Source organism: Drosophila mauritiana, chromosome 3R (genome assembly GCF_004382145.1).
Source record: "Drosophila mauritiana strain mau12 chromosome 3R, ASM438214v1, whole genome shotgun sequence".
In the NCBI taxonomy this organism is placed as follows: domain Eukaryota; kingdom Metazoa; phylum Arthropoda; class Insecta; order Diptera; family Drosophilidae; genus Drosophila; species Drosophila mauritiana.
Genome location: NC_046670.1, coordinates 18,793,063 through 18,810,840, shown reverse-complemented (window position 1 = coordinate 18,810,840; position 17,778 = coordinate 18,793,063). Strand labels below are relative to the sequence as shown.

Genomic DNA, 17,778 nt, shown 5'->3' with positions numbered 1-17,778 from the left:
CATCGCCACGGATCGTGAGCGTGTGAATCAAAAGCAAAAGTGTGAGATGAGCTGGCCAACTTGGTCTTGGGATGGGGCAGCCTAATACATAAGTACTCGTAGATCTCTGAAACGTGATCTCAAAATGGAAACGTGTTGCCTTGTTATTGAGATGTCGAGATCTTGCTTGAATGAGAGGCTTAATAACCTTTTCAAGGAACCAAATGAAACTTTTCAATACCAGGCATCAAATTGCGAGTTCATAGGTAAATTGAACGGGATTGCAAGACCCCAAGGGAACAACTCTAGCTTCATCCTTCTGACAGCTCAGTAGTGAGAAATTTCACTCTCACTTGTCATTGTCAAAGCAAAGATTGTTTCGAAAGTTAAGTTGCCAGCAAGTGTGCGCGTTTCATGTCCATTCGAATCGAGGTTTTAAGTCAACCAGTCAAGTTCTGTGTAGGAAAAATGAATATTGGCCATATAAACGCCAATATTCTGAGCTTTTGGTTTGTCTTAGCCAGATATATGGGCTTGGTTTTCGTACGATTCAAAAGGTCGAGGGATAATATTATAGCCTTAGAGGATAGCAGCTCGAATCGACAGTGTTGGAAGTGGTTTGCAGTGATCCTGCGACTTGCGCCGCCTTGTTTTTGCGTCTATCGGTTCAACCAGTGTATTAGAAATGAAGTGATGCTGCTGCAGGTGGTTCATTTCTTACACGTTTTCGTTTTGATAACGACCTGCTTATCCATGAGTCACCTACATATTTACCATGGCCACGAACTGATTAAGTTGGTTAACCGTTACCTGTACCTCTACCGTCAAGTAAAATCCTCAGGCATTGGAAGTGACTCATTGGGATTTGGAAGTGGTCGGGAGTTACTGATGATTGCCATCTTTTTCAGTTCCCAATGTGATGAAATCATTATTTTATCTCTATTTTATCCGTATGACCTTAGTGCTCGAGACATTGCATTTTGGGGAAGCCATTGCTACATCGCTATTGCAAGCAATATGATAATATACGTCAATTTTATTTGGTACCTCAGCTTGGGCGTTCTTTTTAACGAGGTGCAAAAATGCCTGTGCTTGGAGTTTCAGCTGGAATCGGAGATACTAAAACTGCGTTATAGGTCCCAAAAAAGATTGAAACGAACAATGGCTATTTTCAGCGAGATTTGTGAGATTGTTACTTCACTGCAGCGCATTATTAATGGATACTTGCTCTATAACCAATTTCAAAAATGCTTTTCCATAGTCTTTATCGCTCACGAAATGTTATTCAACTTGCAATTCCTAAAGTTTTGGCAATGGGCAACCGTAATTAACGTCATGTTTCGTTTGCTGATTCTTATTTTGGCTATTCAAACAGCTCTTAATAAGTTCAGATGCATTCAAGAATTCACTCTGGGCCTATTCTTCGCCAGCAAGCTGACGGATTGGAACAAAACGGTAGGAGAATACATATATTATTGTATTGTATTTTAATCTCTAATCAAATTACTTGTCATAGGTGGAAGTATTTGTTACACATCTGAACCTTTACAAGTTCAGGGTCCGCCTTTCCAATCTTTTTGATGTATCCAACAAGTTGTTTCTTTTAATTGTGTCTGGTATAGCGAATTACTTAATTTTTGTACTACAATTTGTTTTGCAAGCTCGGCGGATAAATAATTTTGTAAAGTAAAATTACACTTTTATTAATTTCATAGCTCTATTGGTATATTCACATTATATATAATTGTTTCGCTTAAAATGTGCGCATATCTTAACTTACAATTTTAAGACATTATATGACATAAATTTAAACATTATAAGAAACCCCACTTTATAATAAATGAGACCATATTAACTAACTACATTTCGATAGAGTTTGAGCTAAGAACTAAACTTTAATGATCATCGATTTAGGGTTTTCTGACTTTTGGATTTGGTCACTCTCGCTCAAAAATTTGGTCCAAACGCTTCTTCCTGTTTTGGCCATTCAAGAAGCGGCCAATCAATTTGAACAAACTCGGGAAAGTGCTCTGGATATTTTCTTTGTTGGAAAGTCAAAGCATTGGATCAAATCGGTGAGTAAGCTTATTAATCAAGGTATATTGCTCATAACTTATATTTATGTTTGGGTTAGGTGGAAATGTTTGTCACCCATCTAAACTTAAACGAGTTCAGGGTTAACTTGTTGGGCCTGTTTAATGTTTCCAACGAACTATTTCTAGTAATTGTATCTGAAATGTTTTGCTTTCTGGTTTTTGTAACACAATGTGTAATCCTGTCTCGCAGACTCTATTTTATTTGATAACGTACGTATAATAACCAATTTGAAGCTTACTAATCGACCTAATCCAATTATAATTATTGATTTAAGGCAAATCATAACATTTATAGAGTTGCTCAAGTAAATAAACAAATCAAACTTAAAGAAAATATTAGGAAATCACTGACTTGTCCGAAGGGACAACTTTAGTCATGATTGAACGTCTGAAGAAGGTGAGCCTTCCAGCTCTCTCGGCATTTATCCTTTTTTGCAGTTACCACTATGGCAGGATCCTGGGAGTGATTTGCTTTGACATACGCCAAAGGACCTCGGACAATTCCCTGGTGGTCCGCAATAGGCATCAATTCAAGTGGTTCTGTCTGAGTTGCCGGCTCGTCAGTGTCACAGCCGTTTGCTGCTTCTGTGCCCCCTATGTGGCGGAAATCGAGGATCCCTACGAGTGGTTGCTCCAATGTTTCCGTCTTTCGGCCAGTCTCATATGCGGCACCTGCATAATAGTGGTCCAGATCTGCTATGAAAAGGAGCTGCTCCGCATGATCAACAGTTTCCTGCGGCTCTTTCGACGAGTCAGACGATTGTCGTCCTCGAAACGGATTGGATTTGGAGGCAAACGGGAGTTTTTCTTGCTCCTTTTTAAATTCATCTGCCTGGTCTACGAACTGTACTGTGAAGTATGCCAGCTATGGCATCTACCCGATTTGCTAGCCTGGTTTAGTACGCTATGTGAAATATTCCTGGAAATTGGCTCTCTAATGATCATACATATTGGATTCGTTGGGTACCTCAGTGTAGCCGCTCTTTATTCCGAGGTGAATAGGTTCGCCCGTACCGAGCTACGTCGGCAATTGAGATCCTTGGAACGTCCTGCCGGATGTCCTGTGGGTCGCAGGCAACTGAGGATAGTGGAATATCGTGTGGATGAATGTATATCGGCATACGACGAAATCGAACGCGTAGGCCGCACATTTCATCGCCTCTTGGAACTGCCCGTACTTGTTATATTACTCGGAAAGATATTTGCTACCACAATCCTATCGTACGAGGTAATAATCCGGGCGGAGTTGTACCCCAGTAAAATTGGAATGTGGGGTCTGGTGGTGAAGAGCTTTGCAGATGTGATACTCCTCACCTTGGCGGTCCACGAAGCGGTCAGTAGTTCGCGAATGATGCGGCGCCTGAGTCTGGAGAACTTTCCGATCACTGATCACAAGGAGTGGCATGTGAAGGTTAGTGACCTCGTGGTATCCGTAATCAATAACATTTATATTCTTCTCTCGTTTGCAGTGGGAAATGTTCTTGAGCCGCCTGAACTTCTTTGAGTTTCGCGTTAGACCCCTGGGATTATTCGAAGTGTCCAACGAGGTCATCTTGCTGTTTCTGTCAAGTATGATCACCTACTTTACCTATGTGGTTCAGTACGGCATTCAAACCAATCGATTGTGAGATTAGACAGATGTAATTTAAATATTCCCTTAATGTCTTTGTTGGTCCGGCACTTTAATATATCTAAAAGTGAAATAAATACAGTAACCATTTCGTAACAATTAATATACGATGTCATTAGCCAAATTGAAAAACAAATCCAGATATGGGAAGAGGTGCTCGACTAACTGACTGGCTGCTCAGACAATCGGCAAACTAATTACTTAATGGGTAAATAAAGTATATGGATGGCTTTACGATGGTCGGGTTTGTTAGTCATGCCGCGAATACTGCGCTGCTTGAACGTTTCCAGGATATCTGCGATGCTCCTTCGCAGTTGTTTCCTGTACGGAACGGTCTTTGGAGTGATCACCTTCCGAATTGAGAGAAAGAACTCGCAGTTGGTGGCCATCAACCGAAGGGGTTACCTGTGGATCTGCCTGGTTACTAGACTTTTGGTCAGCTGTTCCTATGGCTACAGTTACTATGCCTGGTCTGGCCAATACGATGATTTGTACCTTCGGGCTTTCTTCGGTTTCCGATTGATCGGCTGTCTGATCTGCAGCGTCATTATCCTGGTGATGCAGTTTTGGTTCGGCGAGGAGCTCCTTAACCTGGTCAACCGTTTCCTTCAGCTCTTTCGGCGAATGCAAAGTTTGACAAATTCTCAGAAAAATAGATTTGGTGACAGGGCTGAATTTCTCTTGATGTTCTCTAAAGTATTCTCCTTACTTTTCGTATTCATGGCCTTTCGATTAATGCTCTCACCCTGGTTCCTGCTAACTTTACTGTGCGATTTATACACGTCTGTCGGAACGGGAATGATAACACATTTGTGTTTCGTTGGCTATCTCAGCATTGGTATACTTTACAGGGACCTAAACAACTATGTCGATTGCCAACTGAGGGCCCAGTTAAGATCACTGAATGGGGAGAATGATTCGTTGAATCCGCAACCAACACGACAGGCCATCTCGAATTTGGACAAGTGTTTGTATCTCTATGACGAGATACACCAGGTGTCACGCAGTTTCCAGCGACTCTTCGATCTACCACTTTTTCTCAGCCTCGCACAAAGTCTGTTGGCCATGTCCATGGTTTCCTACCACGCCATTCTGCGAGGACAATACAGTTTCAACCTCTGGGGCTTGGTCATCAAACTATTCATGGATGTGGTGCTGCTGACCATGTCCGTGCATTCAGCTGTTAATGGTTCTCGATTGATAAGGCGTCTCAGCTTTGAGAATTTCTATGTGACTGACAGCCAGAGTTACCACCAAAAGGTAAGTTCGGGAGCTATAATCTTAAGGATTAAATATAATACTTTTCCAATCTGGCAGCTGGAGCTTTTCCTGGGCCGCCTTCACCACCAGGAGCTGCGCGTGTTTCCTTTGGGCCTCTATGAGGTCTCCAACGAACTGACCCTATTCTTCCTGTCGGCAATGCTGACCTATCTGGTCTTTCTAGTACAGTACGGTATGCAGTCGCAGCAAATTTGATTTCACGTCACGCATTGCTTGCGGCATTGCACCCTCCCAAAAACCTCGCGATACGATACACCTGCCAGGCCCACTTGCCCACCTGTCCTGCGGTTGCACGCAAATAAAACAATGAATAAAGAACGGAATTTCACAAGACAAAACTAGAAAGAAACCAAAAACAACAAGCTCAAATCGGCAGTTGCAGGACCCAATTCCCAATTTCCGGTTAACCGTTTGTTCCGCTGCAATTTTTCCCATGAAACTTGGTCGCGGCATTAATTAAACATTCATGCTAACGTCAAGCGGAAAATTTATGCGGCACTCGGATGGTGGAGGGAGCGAGGGGGGCGCATTATCAGCGCACAGTTCACGCTATAAGGCGCATAAAAACAAGGCCGAGGCCGTCGCTCTAATTAGCATAGGTTAGGGTACAAAGCCGGTCCTCAGAAAGACACAAAAGCCATAAAGGTGCACTTGCCACTGCACTTGTTCTTTGGCTGGCAGGTTCAGGTTCAGAAAAAAAAAAAAACAAAAATAAAAAACAGAAAAAAAATAAACTGGGGACAAAGGGCCGACCAACGGCGGCGATAATAAAAAATCAAATTGCAGAGACCCAAGATGAGATGAGCACTATTATCTCGGTAGTGGAACTGGGCTCAGAGTAATGACCCAATCGGTTCTGCTCCTGCTCCTGCTGAGATTTGCCGCTTTAAAGTGGAATGCTGGGGTGCGCTAAGTACCCTGTAATTCGTTGGGCTTGCTGGGTTTGTAAGTCTTTTAAGATCTAAAGGATTTTAGCGAACTATTAAGTTATTTAAATTATTTGTTCTTTTATTATTATTTCTTCTTTTTTTAAGTCGTGCTCATGACCTTAACAAAGTTATTTTTTGGGTATTGCCCAGTCGTAGAGAAGGGTGACTTAATTTTTTTGTGCGTGTTGTGTAAATGGCAAGATAATCATAAAACATGGCATTGCTCAAATAATTGTACTTCATAAGAGACATAACCGAGAATCAGAGAAAGGGCAGGGGGTGGGGGTGGAGAACGGGTGGCGATGGTATGGGACCGAGCCAAGTTTTCAGTCAGTTTTCCCATGATTGTTCTGCTGCCTGGGTAATTATGGGTCACTTTTTTTCATTGGATCTTTCTCTCTCCTTTCATTCGGCAATTATCATACTTACCTGCAACTATGTGCCAGGCAAAGCTAAAGCTGAAGGCATAAAGCCGGAATCAAGGGAGACGAAAAAAGGAAAAAACCAAATTAATGATGCTTTCAACATTTCACTAGACAAAAGAACCAGCCGGAGCTCCAACTTGGGAGCTTGAGTGCCTGAGTGCAGGTAGCGGTGCTTACTTTTGGCCAACAACCCATACAGCCCATACAGACCATAGCCATTCTGGGTAAAAAGTACAGCTACAGCAAGAGCGGATGGAAATCTCATCATCATTACGATGATTATGCCGATGAAAGCCTCGATTTCAATCAAGAGTCCAAGATTCAGAGCGGCAACCGGTAGCAACTTGCCAATCAGCAGGGAACGAAGACCCATTAGCCCTAAAAGCTTTCGGGGAGCCCGGAAACCCATCGGGAATTGCTAAAATGTAACTGGTGGTCAGTTGATTGCTATAATTCCGCCCAAATTGAGTGGCGAAATGAGAAAACACCCGCGAATGCTAACAAAAAACCCTTCTTTTTCACCGATCGACAATGGGCGTTAATAAGTTCTAATTTATTTATGGCTCAATTAGGCAAAGGGTTCGAGTTGGCAGCTCGATGATGATATAAGCCTTTTTCGGCTTGATGATATAACAGCTTAAGGTAGCCGCCGGCCTGTTATCTAATCTCATCTACATGGGGCAACATCTGGTCATGAATGTTTCAACGGAAAAAAGTCAAATTTGTGGGTATCTCAATTTGAAGAATTGCCCGTGCGATGTTCACTTATACAATTGAATTTATAAGAAAGCGAAAAGATATTAATATATATATGTAGATTATTATTTTATAGAATCTTAAATCAATCCCCTGACTTACCGTCTTTGTAGCTCAATTGAACAACTAACTTTAAAGACAATAATGAGTTGTAAAAGTTTATCGTACCTTATCAACGTATGGCTTTGGTAAATTTATCACACCAATTTGTAGTTGCTCTTCAAAATTACCCCTACTAGACGCTGGGCAAGCAATCAAGTCAATCAATTTAGGTCATATTCAATCAAGGTATTCCAAAAAAGGTTCCGTCACGAAATGCAATGGAATTTTCTATCTTCGGAATGCACTGCTAAAATGGACTTGATTGCGTTCCGAACTGAAAAATCACGTAGATCGCTGCTGATTCCTCGATTGTCGATTTTATTCATGGAGCTAGTTAAAAAAAAATGGCACATAACGGCAATTGCAGCCCAGCCGATTTTAGACTACTTGCCATCTAAGTACACACACACACGTACAACTCTTGCATTAAGGTGGTTCGTTTTGAGTATAGAATATAAAAAAACAACTTTTTAGATTATGGCTGATAAAATATATAATTTTTTTAAGTTGTTTAAGTAATTCATTTTAATTTAAATTATTAAAGATCAAATTTGACTGGCTCTGATATAAAATATGTGTTAGGTTCTTTTATGAAAATACTTTGTATATCTCAAATGCACTTTGAGTAAATGGCTTACTAAGATTATAACCAACGTAAATCGTTTAGCTTTAAAATAAGCTTCCATTTACTAGACAAATTTAGCATAGGATATAATCACATTGACCCACCCTACTGCAGCTATGTACCTTGCTTATTTGTATGTGAATATTCGTATTTATATGCAGAAACCAAGTAAAGACAAAACGACTGTAAAAGTTGGAGGCAAAGAAATTGGCACGAGCGGAGCACACGTCCCGATTTTGGAGCTGGAGTTGAAGTTGGGAATGGAGCTGGAGTTGGGATGGGGATGGGGATGGGAATGGGATCTTGGGACGGAGTTTGGGGTTGGGGGCATGGCCTGAGATCTGGTTGAGTTGGCGTACAGTTTCTGGCTCAGCATTTTACGAGCGCACATATGGCGAATCCGAATACGAATCCGAATCCGAATCGCAAGTCGGGAATTGCGAGGGGGAACCCGTTTTGGGGGCGCGTAGGCGCTCGACACACTCCCAGTTGGAGGTTGAAAGTTGGATGCTGCAGGCAGAGCGCGTGTGCAACGTGCCATCTGGAGACGGAGACGGATCCAGTTTGCAGGCAGCCGACGCAGATCAAGAACCTGGGCAAAATCTATAGCCCAAGCACTGCACAGTAGCCACGGGCCAGGCTGGATCTCTGGGATCCAACCAGGCTGGGTACCGGGCGCAAGATAATCGATGTATACTAATTATTTGCTTTGCCTGCAACTGTTTGTCATGCTCCGCTCGGTGGCTGTACAGCTGGTCATCAGTGCCGTGGCGGTACAGCAAAAACAAAAAGCTCCAACCGATCCGACGGTAGCCAACACCCCAAAGAAAACGGAGAGAATCTGTGGCGGTGCACTGCAAAAAATATAAGTATTATTGCTACTTGTTTACTTTCTAATTGGATTGCAAAAATGGAACCATGCCAGCTTAATTTACTTGATTTGCGTTCCCCCCTTTCGCAGTTGACTCAACTGACAAATGATTTCCATTTAAGTGACAATTAGCCTTGTTCTCGATTCTTAATCTCATAAAATACATGTGTCTTTGAGACTTAGTTAGTGCACGAGGCAAATGTTTCGTTTGATGCGGATTTGAGATTGGATTACGAGGTCGATGAATTGGGGGTTCTATAATCATCAGATATCTGTAATTAAATATTGCCAACTTTTAAGGTTCGAATGGCACACATTTGGCTATATCGTATCATATCATACTTGTGCGAGATTTCTTCGAGTGTAGTGACTTGGACAGACGCACAGATGCCACTGCGCCTGTGCGAGTTGATATGCTGAGCAAATATATCGCCGTCAGCTAAAATAATGGTCATCGACAGCAGCACACAGCAACAAGAGCCAGCGGAGTTGTTGTCTTGGGCAAGGTTGCGGATGATTTGGAGTTTTGGAATGGGCATGGTTCGGGATATATGTATGTAGGTATAGACGCAGGTGTGTGGCACGGGGGACAGGGAGCAGACCACTCCACACGGTAGTCAAGTTTAGACACCTTAAGTTCACAGGAAAGCGTCATTTATGCGCTCGTTCTCCAAAACGACAAGCACTGGGCGTGGCAAAAGGGGCAGCTTGCCGCAGGCAAAGAGGGTCGGGGGGTGTGTGGTTGTGCTAGCCGATTAATTACACGGCCAGGAGATCAGTTTAAAGCACAGCCAAATTATGGATATCCGCAGCTGCAACAGCTTGCTGCCGTTGCACTGCAGCAAGGTCAAATCGGAGCTAGTTGGCTGGACCAAACGGCTAATGCTGCATGTTGCACGCTGCACATGGCATGTTGCATGTTGCCCTGCAACACAGATCGATTTCAATCAACACTCCCCCCTGCGCATCAGCAACTTACTTTCAAGCCTTGCGAACACAAACAACAAAAAGTACAGTCCACAAAGATCAACAACAACAGCAGCAGCAGCAGCAGCAGCAACATCTACAGCAAACACAGCAGCAACGTCATGGGGGCAGAGCGAGAGGGGGCGATGTTTCGTTTGGCTTTGGCCAGCTTTTTGATTTGGCCGAGACGTGTGGCAAACCCAGCGCTCAAGCTCAAAACTGGTTTGTGATTTCAGATTTGGGAGCTGCAAAATGAAAAAAGCAAAAAGTTCAACAACTGCGAGCCGAGCGGCGCTGCTGCAGATGTTGTTGATCTCGTGCTGCTGCTGCTGCTGCTGTGTTGTTGCTGCTGCTGCTGTGTTGTTGCTCTCGAGTCAATGCAAAGACAAGTAGCCGAGAGACACGACAAACGAGCGAATGTTGCGTAAATTACACGAAAGAATAAGAGAAACACGAAGCTTGAAAAAGCACTAAACAACGACAACAAATGGGAAAGCACACTGAGAAAATTAGTCCACCAAATAAATTATAATTTTTTTGTGAATTTGCAATAGGAGCTTCTAGGTATATATACCATTTTTAAATAAAAATATCAGTAAATTAAAATATTTCCTGTCTTAAACATTAAATACATCTATTTAATTTGAGAAGTTAAAGGCGTTTCTTCTGTGCAGGAGCAAAAGAGAGATAGAGCTGCTAAAAATAAAAATAAAATACATTAACTTCCGAAGCCCACAAATCAATATTCTTTTACGATCGACTGTAGACGACCTCAATTATTAAATGGCCAAGTTTGCCAACAGATCGCTCAGCCATTTCAAATATAACCGTCTCTTTCTAAATGGCATCTCCCTCTCTTTCTGCCGCCTATGGTCTTTCTAACACTATTGTGTGGATTCCATTTGCCATTAAGTGCGTAAATTGTGGGAAAGTGGGTCAGACACACACCGAATTTCGATTTTCGAATTTCGGTTCATCGAACACACAAATAACGTGATGTCAGAATGTGTGCGTGTTGGAATCAGAAATCAGAAATGACGCAGTGTACCGCGTATACCGATTCGAATACGCCACCGATCGTGTGTAGGGTATTATTTTGGGAACTCCTTGTGGTCGGGGTCGCGGGGAATTTATTTGATCTGTGTGTCGCAACGTTTGCAACTGCGGTTAATGCAGGCGATAGATAAGATAGCGAAACATCGATTCCGTTGGCGGGTTCTTGACCTCATTCAATGTGCCCACTTTTGAAATATTCAAATTGTTTTCAGAACTAATGATGGTGTAGTAACCAAGATAAACACTTGAGTGTGGCTCGATACTGCAATCGGTCTTTAAGTTACCAGATTACATTAAAGTACTTTTGTAAATAACAAACAGACACCGTAATTATGGATAATAATATATGGATTGTAAAGTTCAAATATTTCGTAACATTTTTTTTTAATTCTTGTAAGTCAGCAATGAAACTTCTTGTAATGAGCCAAGACCAGTTTTAGTTTATGTGACAGTTTATATAACCATCTGCGTAGGGCATTCACGAATTCGGAGAAGTTTATTCTCTGCGGTTGAGCAACTTGTTGTTTGTTGGCTTTGTAGGTTTTTAGGCCAAAAACGGGTATTTGGAATTCGCTGTTTTTGGTGTGTGTGGATACGAGTGTAGTACAGTGCCAGTCGGGGTCACTCCCCCGCAACTCTGCCCCGATATATCTCTATCTCCGAGATACAAACACAACCTACAGATGTTTTTTCTTCTTCGCGTATCTGTCGCCCACTTAATTTACTATGCATTCTGATCGCATGTACATAGTTGAGCGTAGTGAAAACATTCCGACAATCGTTCTGTGTTGAAAAGTGGCAATGTCTAGACTCCATTGGTTGCTCCACAAACGAAGTTCAAACAACGCATTGGGGAACGCTTGTTAGCCGATCTCCCCATTTAACACACTAGCCCCGTGCTTTTTTTTTTGGGCCCCCTCCTCCTCACAAATGAAGTTGTTATTTTGTGTTTATGTCACGTTTATGGACACACGATCTCTTTCTATTGCCCCCCCTCCACGCGATCACGTTTCGTTTGTTGATTGCGATTGTGGTTTCTATTTTGTTTCTGTCGATTCGTAAGTGAAAGTGTGTGGAACACGACGTAGCTGCCGTTCGGCTTCTGTGGATTCTACAAAGGTCAAAGTGTTTACCGCCGCCGTGTTTGCTCACCAGCCCACTTGATAAGACCCCCAGGCAGCCCAACGTCTGTCAGTGAGAAGAATGCTAGAAGTTATACCCTAATGGCATACCCATTACTTAATTTACTAGGATATCAACGATCATACAATCTTTTGAAAGGAACACAATCAAATATGTATTAGTTAAGACTATTAGTACAATAACCTTAGTTCTTGATTGCTCTAGATTTTGAGTATAGTCAATGAACATAAAGTATAATCATGTTAGCTTGATGGGTATCGGTTAGTGCTTACTTGCTCTCTGTGTTGACTGCGTTGCTAGTTACATGTGTACAAATGCTCAAAGACAACAAAATGGGTGGCAGAAATGGGGGTAAATTGGGTGGTACATGCAACCGCGACTCATTGGCGGCGGCATCTTTCAACTGTCGGCGGCATCCCGACAATGCCGCCGCTCTGGCTCCCAGCTCCCAGCACCCATCACCCAGCTGGGTCTCCAAGGTGCCAGTCGGTGCACCATTCCAATAGCCATTCTCGACTGAATCGCTGTGCCGGTGCTGGAGCTTCCGAACTAATTACATTGCAAAATACCTGAAATGTTGCGAACGGCAGGAAATCAGCGAAACGGGAACGCTGCTCCTCACTTTTCTGGAATAAATGGGTGTGCGGTGGGATCCGGTGATCAGATCAGCGCTCCGCTGGCCGGAAATATGCATGGCTTGGCCGGAGCTTTTGGCCAGGTTCGGTTGCGCGCGAAAAAAAGCGAAAAATTTGAATGTGCTCTCGTCAGTGTCAGGGATTGAAGATCCCCTCCTCCAAGCCGGCACATACATATTGTATCTCTGCTTGGACCCCTAAACCCCCCCCCCCCCCACACCAAAATAAAAAAAAAACAAACGAAAACCCAGGGCGTGTGCAGCGGAGCGGAGAGCTCGGAAATTAATTCAGTTGCAGGCGAAGGCGCGTACTTCTGCCGTTGTGTTTGCTTTGTTTCCATTTCGCCACCGTCGCACTCACGGGTCAGTTGGGATCGAAATCCCGGGTTCAGATGCCTCATCCTATAACCCCTCCGCGCACACAAACATATACACATATAATAGGCGTGACAAGCGCGTTACGCTCCGTTGAGGCCAAAAATAATCAAAGACTTGAGTCGAGACGATTGCGATGACGATCAAGTGATGGACTGATGATCGGGGGTGGCAGGGGGCGTACACTGATGGGAATGTGATTCATATAGAAATATATATAGATTTTATATATTCATATATGATAAATCCATATACCGATTCCATTAAAGTTGCTAAGAAAATTTAATCCCAAACTAAAATTTTCTTTATTCAAGATTTTTGATATGATTTTCGGTTATGGTTTCGTTTTTTTTCCAGTGTAGTGGGAGTAATAGACGTAAGACTTAAGTTGCGGGAGTACGGGAGTTGGGGAAGTTATGATAATTACACCGTGTCAGACGTGAAATTTCATTTTTTTGCTGCTCATTCCCATTTCTTTAATTTTTTGTTGGCCGTTTAACGAGCTCATCTCGGAGGCACTCCGAAAATTGTATCAGAATGTCTTGTGGCATGGGACATAATGAACGATAATGAACTCAGGGCGGTTCAGGTGAACTTCTCTGCTGGAGGTTGAGGTTAAGATACAGATACAGATACAGATACCGAGTCCATACAGCGAGGGTGTCGCGAAAACTTAGAAAAATACTTAACATATCTATTGATAATTCACATTTAAAGTTAAAGCTTAATCAAAACGATTTTTAATGTCCTCGGACGCCTCAAAGCCACCTGTAATGCCGAACTGAATAAGGATAAAGAGGTACGATATTATGGCCGACAGAATGAGAAGGATGAACTCATTATTGAGATGGAAAAATCCCAATACTTTGATCTCCAGTCGTTGTGTTTGCAGCTGACCGAGAAAGGTTTCAACCTGGCCAAGTGAATATGATTAAAATATGTAATTAGTGAATAGCAATCAATAGCAAACTCACACTCTTATCCCATCGCTCATCCAAATCGCTGCAAACGATATCCAAAGGCAATTTCTTTGGCACTTCTGACTGCCTCACCGTATAATCCGCACACATGTTGAGCAATACTAGATTAGCAAACTTAACAACAGCCATGACAATGGACACCAAGAGCACCTCGTCGTCGTTTAGAAAATGCAGAATATATTGGTACAGCATTAGGCAGATACTTATGAAGTTTAGGTAGATATAGAAGAGGATCTGCCATTGTAGACTCCGACGAAAGGAGTTGGTGACTTGGTACAGTTCACTGTAGATAGCGGCACACTCGTCCAACTCATCGGCAAAATCGCACAGGAGTAGCATCCTGCGATACTTAGTCATACGATATCTGTCGTCCTGCGACTCTATGGGTTCCATTCGCTTCAGCATGGCAATGATATTGGTGGCCATATGCTCGTACAGTATTCCGGACACCAAAAATCCCAGGAAGCAGGCATCGAGGACACAGAGCGTTCCAAGCCACATGTAGATGCCAAAGCCGGTGGCCACCTTTTGACTGATATCATCGAAGTGTGGGTTTTCAAACAGAGGTATTATTTCGTGGAAACAACCGCACAAGGTGAAGAACAACTTGAGCAGGAAGAAAACCACAAATTTCGTTGGGAACAGGTGCCGCAGCCGCGTAGTCAAGCATATCCTTTGGTAGAGCGCTAAATATCTATTTAACACCTCTCGCACTTGGTTCTCGGCCCTTGCCTGGATCACAAAGGATATGACTGCCAAAATGGACACCGACATGGACTGGGCCAAAGCAAAGACATCCGCATAGCTCTCCAAGCGTTTGCCTATTACGGCTGAGGTCAACATTGGCCAAACTCCCGCGTATATCATAACCACAATGCAGCGCCACAGGATGTGCAGGAAGCGATTTCTGCTGCCCTGTTTGGGCGCCTTCAGCTGCAGCTTATCCCGGTCCAAGCTGGAGGAGAGCACCAGAAGACCACGGGCACAACGATATAGCCACAAGAGCAGCAATCGCGACCAGCTTTCCGCTCGTTTCCCGGTCATGGCCGAGCTGGAACTGAACATGCAGCCTGGCTAATGACATGTCCATGTCCTGGCGTCCAGGGGATTGCGATAAGGAGCTGAAGCTATCGGCCCTGCTGTTGATTTTATTAATTGAATGTGTGGATATCGGCAATTGCCATTCACGCTCCGCTGAGTGCCTCGCTGACTGATTGGCCCCAAGAACTCGACTCGACTCGACTCTCTGGTCTCGGAACTCGGCAATCGATGATGATGGACAGGCCAGCCCCTGGACTCATGCCCATGTCCATGCCCAGGCCCAGATCCACTTGGAACTTGGGCCCTGTTCTCGCTTGCCCTTCAGGCACACGGGCACCCAGCAGATGGTGCTCGAGAAATAAAACCATCATCGGCACAACAAAAAATGGGCGTAAATTGATATTTATGCCCGTGTCAATAAAGTTGTTTTGGGTTGATGGACATCTGAAATCGGCCGACATTCTCATTGGACTTTTGTAACGAGGTGAATGGTCGAATGAGTGGGAAAGCCTATTCCTAGGAAACTACTCACACAATTTCTGGCAAGAAACTTCCATCGAAATAGTTTAAATAATTCTAATGAAAACTATTTCGTTTCATAAATGAGGATTTTATTAAACTCTGTCGATTTATTGAAGGTTGTTATAATAATTGCTCGAATTTATTTTACTCTGTACATTTATTCAATATTGTTATACTAATTGCTTGTATTTATCAACCAAAAAACGAGTGGAAAATGGATCAGTTTTAGGCTTTATCTTAAGTTATTTGTTATTTGGATCTATTAGTTAATTTTACGCATTATCTTCGAGTGTTAGCACCTAGTTACCTGAGTACACAAGCTAAATGTTGATTAGCCGACAAAGTTCTATTTATTCTACAATTAATTTGCAAACATATTTTATAATCTAAACAGAGCAGCATTATATTACCGAGTAAATATTTAAAAGTCTTTTTATGAGTTTGTGTATGTAAACAAGTATGGCCATTAAATATGTCAAATTTGCTTATCATTGGAATCCAGTTTACTGCTTATCAATGTGTTCAATGTTCATTTGATTTTTCCGGAACGCTTCAATGCAAACTTCATTTCAATTTCAATTCACTCGTGGGCAATTAGTAAGGCGATGACTTCTCGGCGCAAGTCCCTTTCATTTAATGTATTTTGCTGCTTAAATGGAAATGGGATGAGTGGGAGTAGCAGTGGATGGAGCAGTGCTCCCACTCCCATTCCCATTCCCACTGCTATTTTCCTTTTTCACGTCCCTCCACACACCCAATTGTATTGCAAGTTGCCAAACACGTTTGCCGGGCATTAGAATAGCTCCACTCGAAGTCAACGAACTCGCAGCTGTACGAGTTGTTTTCCAATATCCCAGCCAGTCAGCCAGACCAGCCAGCCCAGCCAGCCAGCTAGCTAGCCAGAAGAACCCAAGAAGGAAGTCGTGAGCCTCGGGAGCCTCTGTGCTGGCAACTGGCAATAGAAAAACAACGGAGTCAACAGCCTTCGGCAAATCCAGTTGCAAGTTGCCAGTGGGGCTAGATGTTGCATACAGCAAAGCACCGGCAACATCGGCGATCAGCAACCAGCAACTGGCAACGGCCAACGGGCAACTGGCGACGGGCAACAGGTCTAGTCCTGGTCGGATCGACAGCCACCATAGCAGGCAGGCACATTAACTTTAACAACCGGCGAGGAGCTGCCGCAGCAACTCTCGGCTCGAAATGGGCGTGCAACAAGCCTGGGCCCCCAATAACTGGTTTTCCTAGATAGATATAGACAGATAACACCGGCTAGAAAGTCGCTGCCCAAGCCGCGGCTCCAAGTCCCCAGGTCGCCAAGCTGCAGCAGCAACATCAGCGGGAGCAGCATCCTGCAACCAGTTTACGTACAGTTCGCGTCCGTGTTATTACAGTCCCCAAGTACATGGAGTAATTGCATGGACCATGGAGCAGGCCTGACCCCAGCTTAAGTCTCCAGCCTAGTCAGTCTTCAGTCTTCAGTCTTCGGTCTTCGGTCGACAGTACCCAGTTGCCGTGATGACCGAGCTGGTGATGGGGATCGCTTTTGGGATGGGGCTGCACCGGAACAAATCCAAATTGATTTACTGGCAGTAAAACTGTAAAACTAAAAGCTAAATGAATTGGCCACAGCACGTAATAAAAGATCTTGTTAGGTATTTAGGATCCCGAATTTTCGAAAATAATGCATTCGAGGTGTATAACAGGAAATTGAAGTTGTAATTTATTGTATATAGAGAGAAAAGATTACTGCATACATACCATATATATAATTGAGGAAATTATTTCTATAATATTATAAAATATATAATATCAGATATAGATCAAAGTACCTTCACCTATGGAGGATACATAGTGGAGAAATGGAGCCATTGCTAGATTGCTTTGCTTTTCTTATATCTATGTTCAATTTAATTGGTTTTTTTTCTCAGTGTGCTTTTATAGTATGATGCTAGAGCTGCTGCATCTGTGCATCGGGCAATGAACCGATGGAAAGACAATAGGAGCAGGTCCAGAGCCAAGCCCAGATCTCGGACAGAGGCCAATCTATAGCTTTGGATGCCTATGCTCCAGCTCCAGCTTCAGCTCCATGCTGCTCCTCTTGTGTTGTTTTGCTAAATTGGAAATAATTGCCTCGAGGCAGGCAGCGGCAGAATTGCACGTGTGCACTTTCCAGGGGCGATGGCAGATCATAGTTTTAAGGGATTTTGTTTTAAACGATCCATTTATTATATGTAAAGAAATTGCAAAGTTTGTTATCATCTTTATCTATGGTAAATTCTCAAACCTTAGGATCACGGTAATAAGTAGGCTTGGAGATTTGAGGAGAGTCCTTACCCCCCAACACATTAGCTGTCCCCTTTTAAC

At 43.2% G+C, this 17,778-nt stretch overlaps 4 protein-coding genes across 4 annotated transcripts; 3 read left to right on the top strand and 1 right to left on the bottom strand.

Annotated features, from left to right (window-relative positions):
* The first annotated feature begins 447 nt into the window (after positions 1-447).
* LOC117145609 (putative gustatory receptor 92a) lies at positions 448-2,281 on the top strand. The gene is made up of 4 exons (XM_033311324.1): positions 448-1,434; positions 1,496-1,595; positions 1,876-2,054; positions 2,114-2,281. The coding sequence occupies exons 1-4, from the start codon at positions 448-450 to the stop codon at positions 2,279-2,281; spliced, it is 1,434 nt and encodes a 477-aa protein (XP_033167215.1).
* A 111-nt stretch (positions 2,282-2,392) lies between these two features.
* On the top strand, positions 2,393-3,785 carry LOC117143786 (putative gustatory receptor 93c). Its single transcript, XM_033308627.1, has 2 exons — positions 2,393-3,486; positions 3,545-3,785. Exons 1-2 carry the CDS (start codon positions 2,452-2,454, stop codon positions 3,701-3,703), a joined length of 1,194 nt encoding a protein of 397 aa, XP_033164518.1. The 5' UTR covers positions 2,393-2,451; the 3' UTR covers positions 3,704-3,785.
* Positions 3,786-3,930: 145 nt separating this feature from the next.
* Positions 3,931-5,181, top strand: LOC117145605 (putative gustatory receptor 93b). Its single transcript, XM_033311319.1, has 2 exons — positions 3,931-4,965; positions 5,023-5,181. Exons 1-2 carry the CDS (start codon positions 3,931-3,933, stop codon positions 5,179-5,181), a joined length of 1,194 nt encoding a protein of 397 aa, XP_033167210.1.
* An 8,027-nt stretch (positions 5,182-13,208) lies between these two features.
* LOC117143748 (gustatory receptor for bitter taste 93a) lies at positions 13,209-14,913 on the bottom strand. The gene is made up of 2 exons (XM_033308561.1): positions 13,843-14,913; positions 13,209-13,781 (listed from the first exon to the last, which is right to left on the bottom strand). Exons 1-2 carry the CDS (start codon positions 14,911-14,913, stop codon positions 13,593-13,595), a joined length of 1,260 nt encoding a protein of 419 aa, XP_033164452.1. The 3' UTR covers positions 13,209-13,592.
* Positions 14,914-17,778: the final 2,865 nt, after the last annotated feature.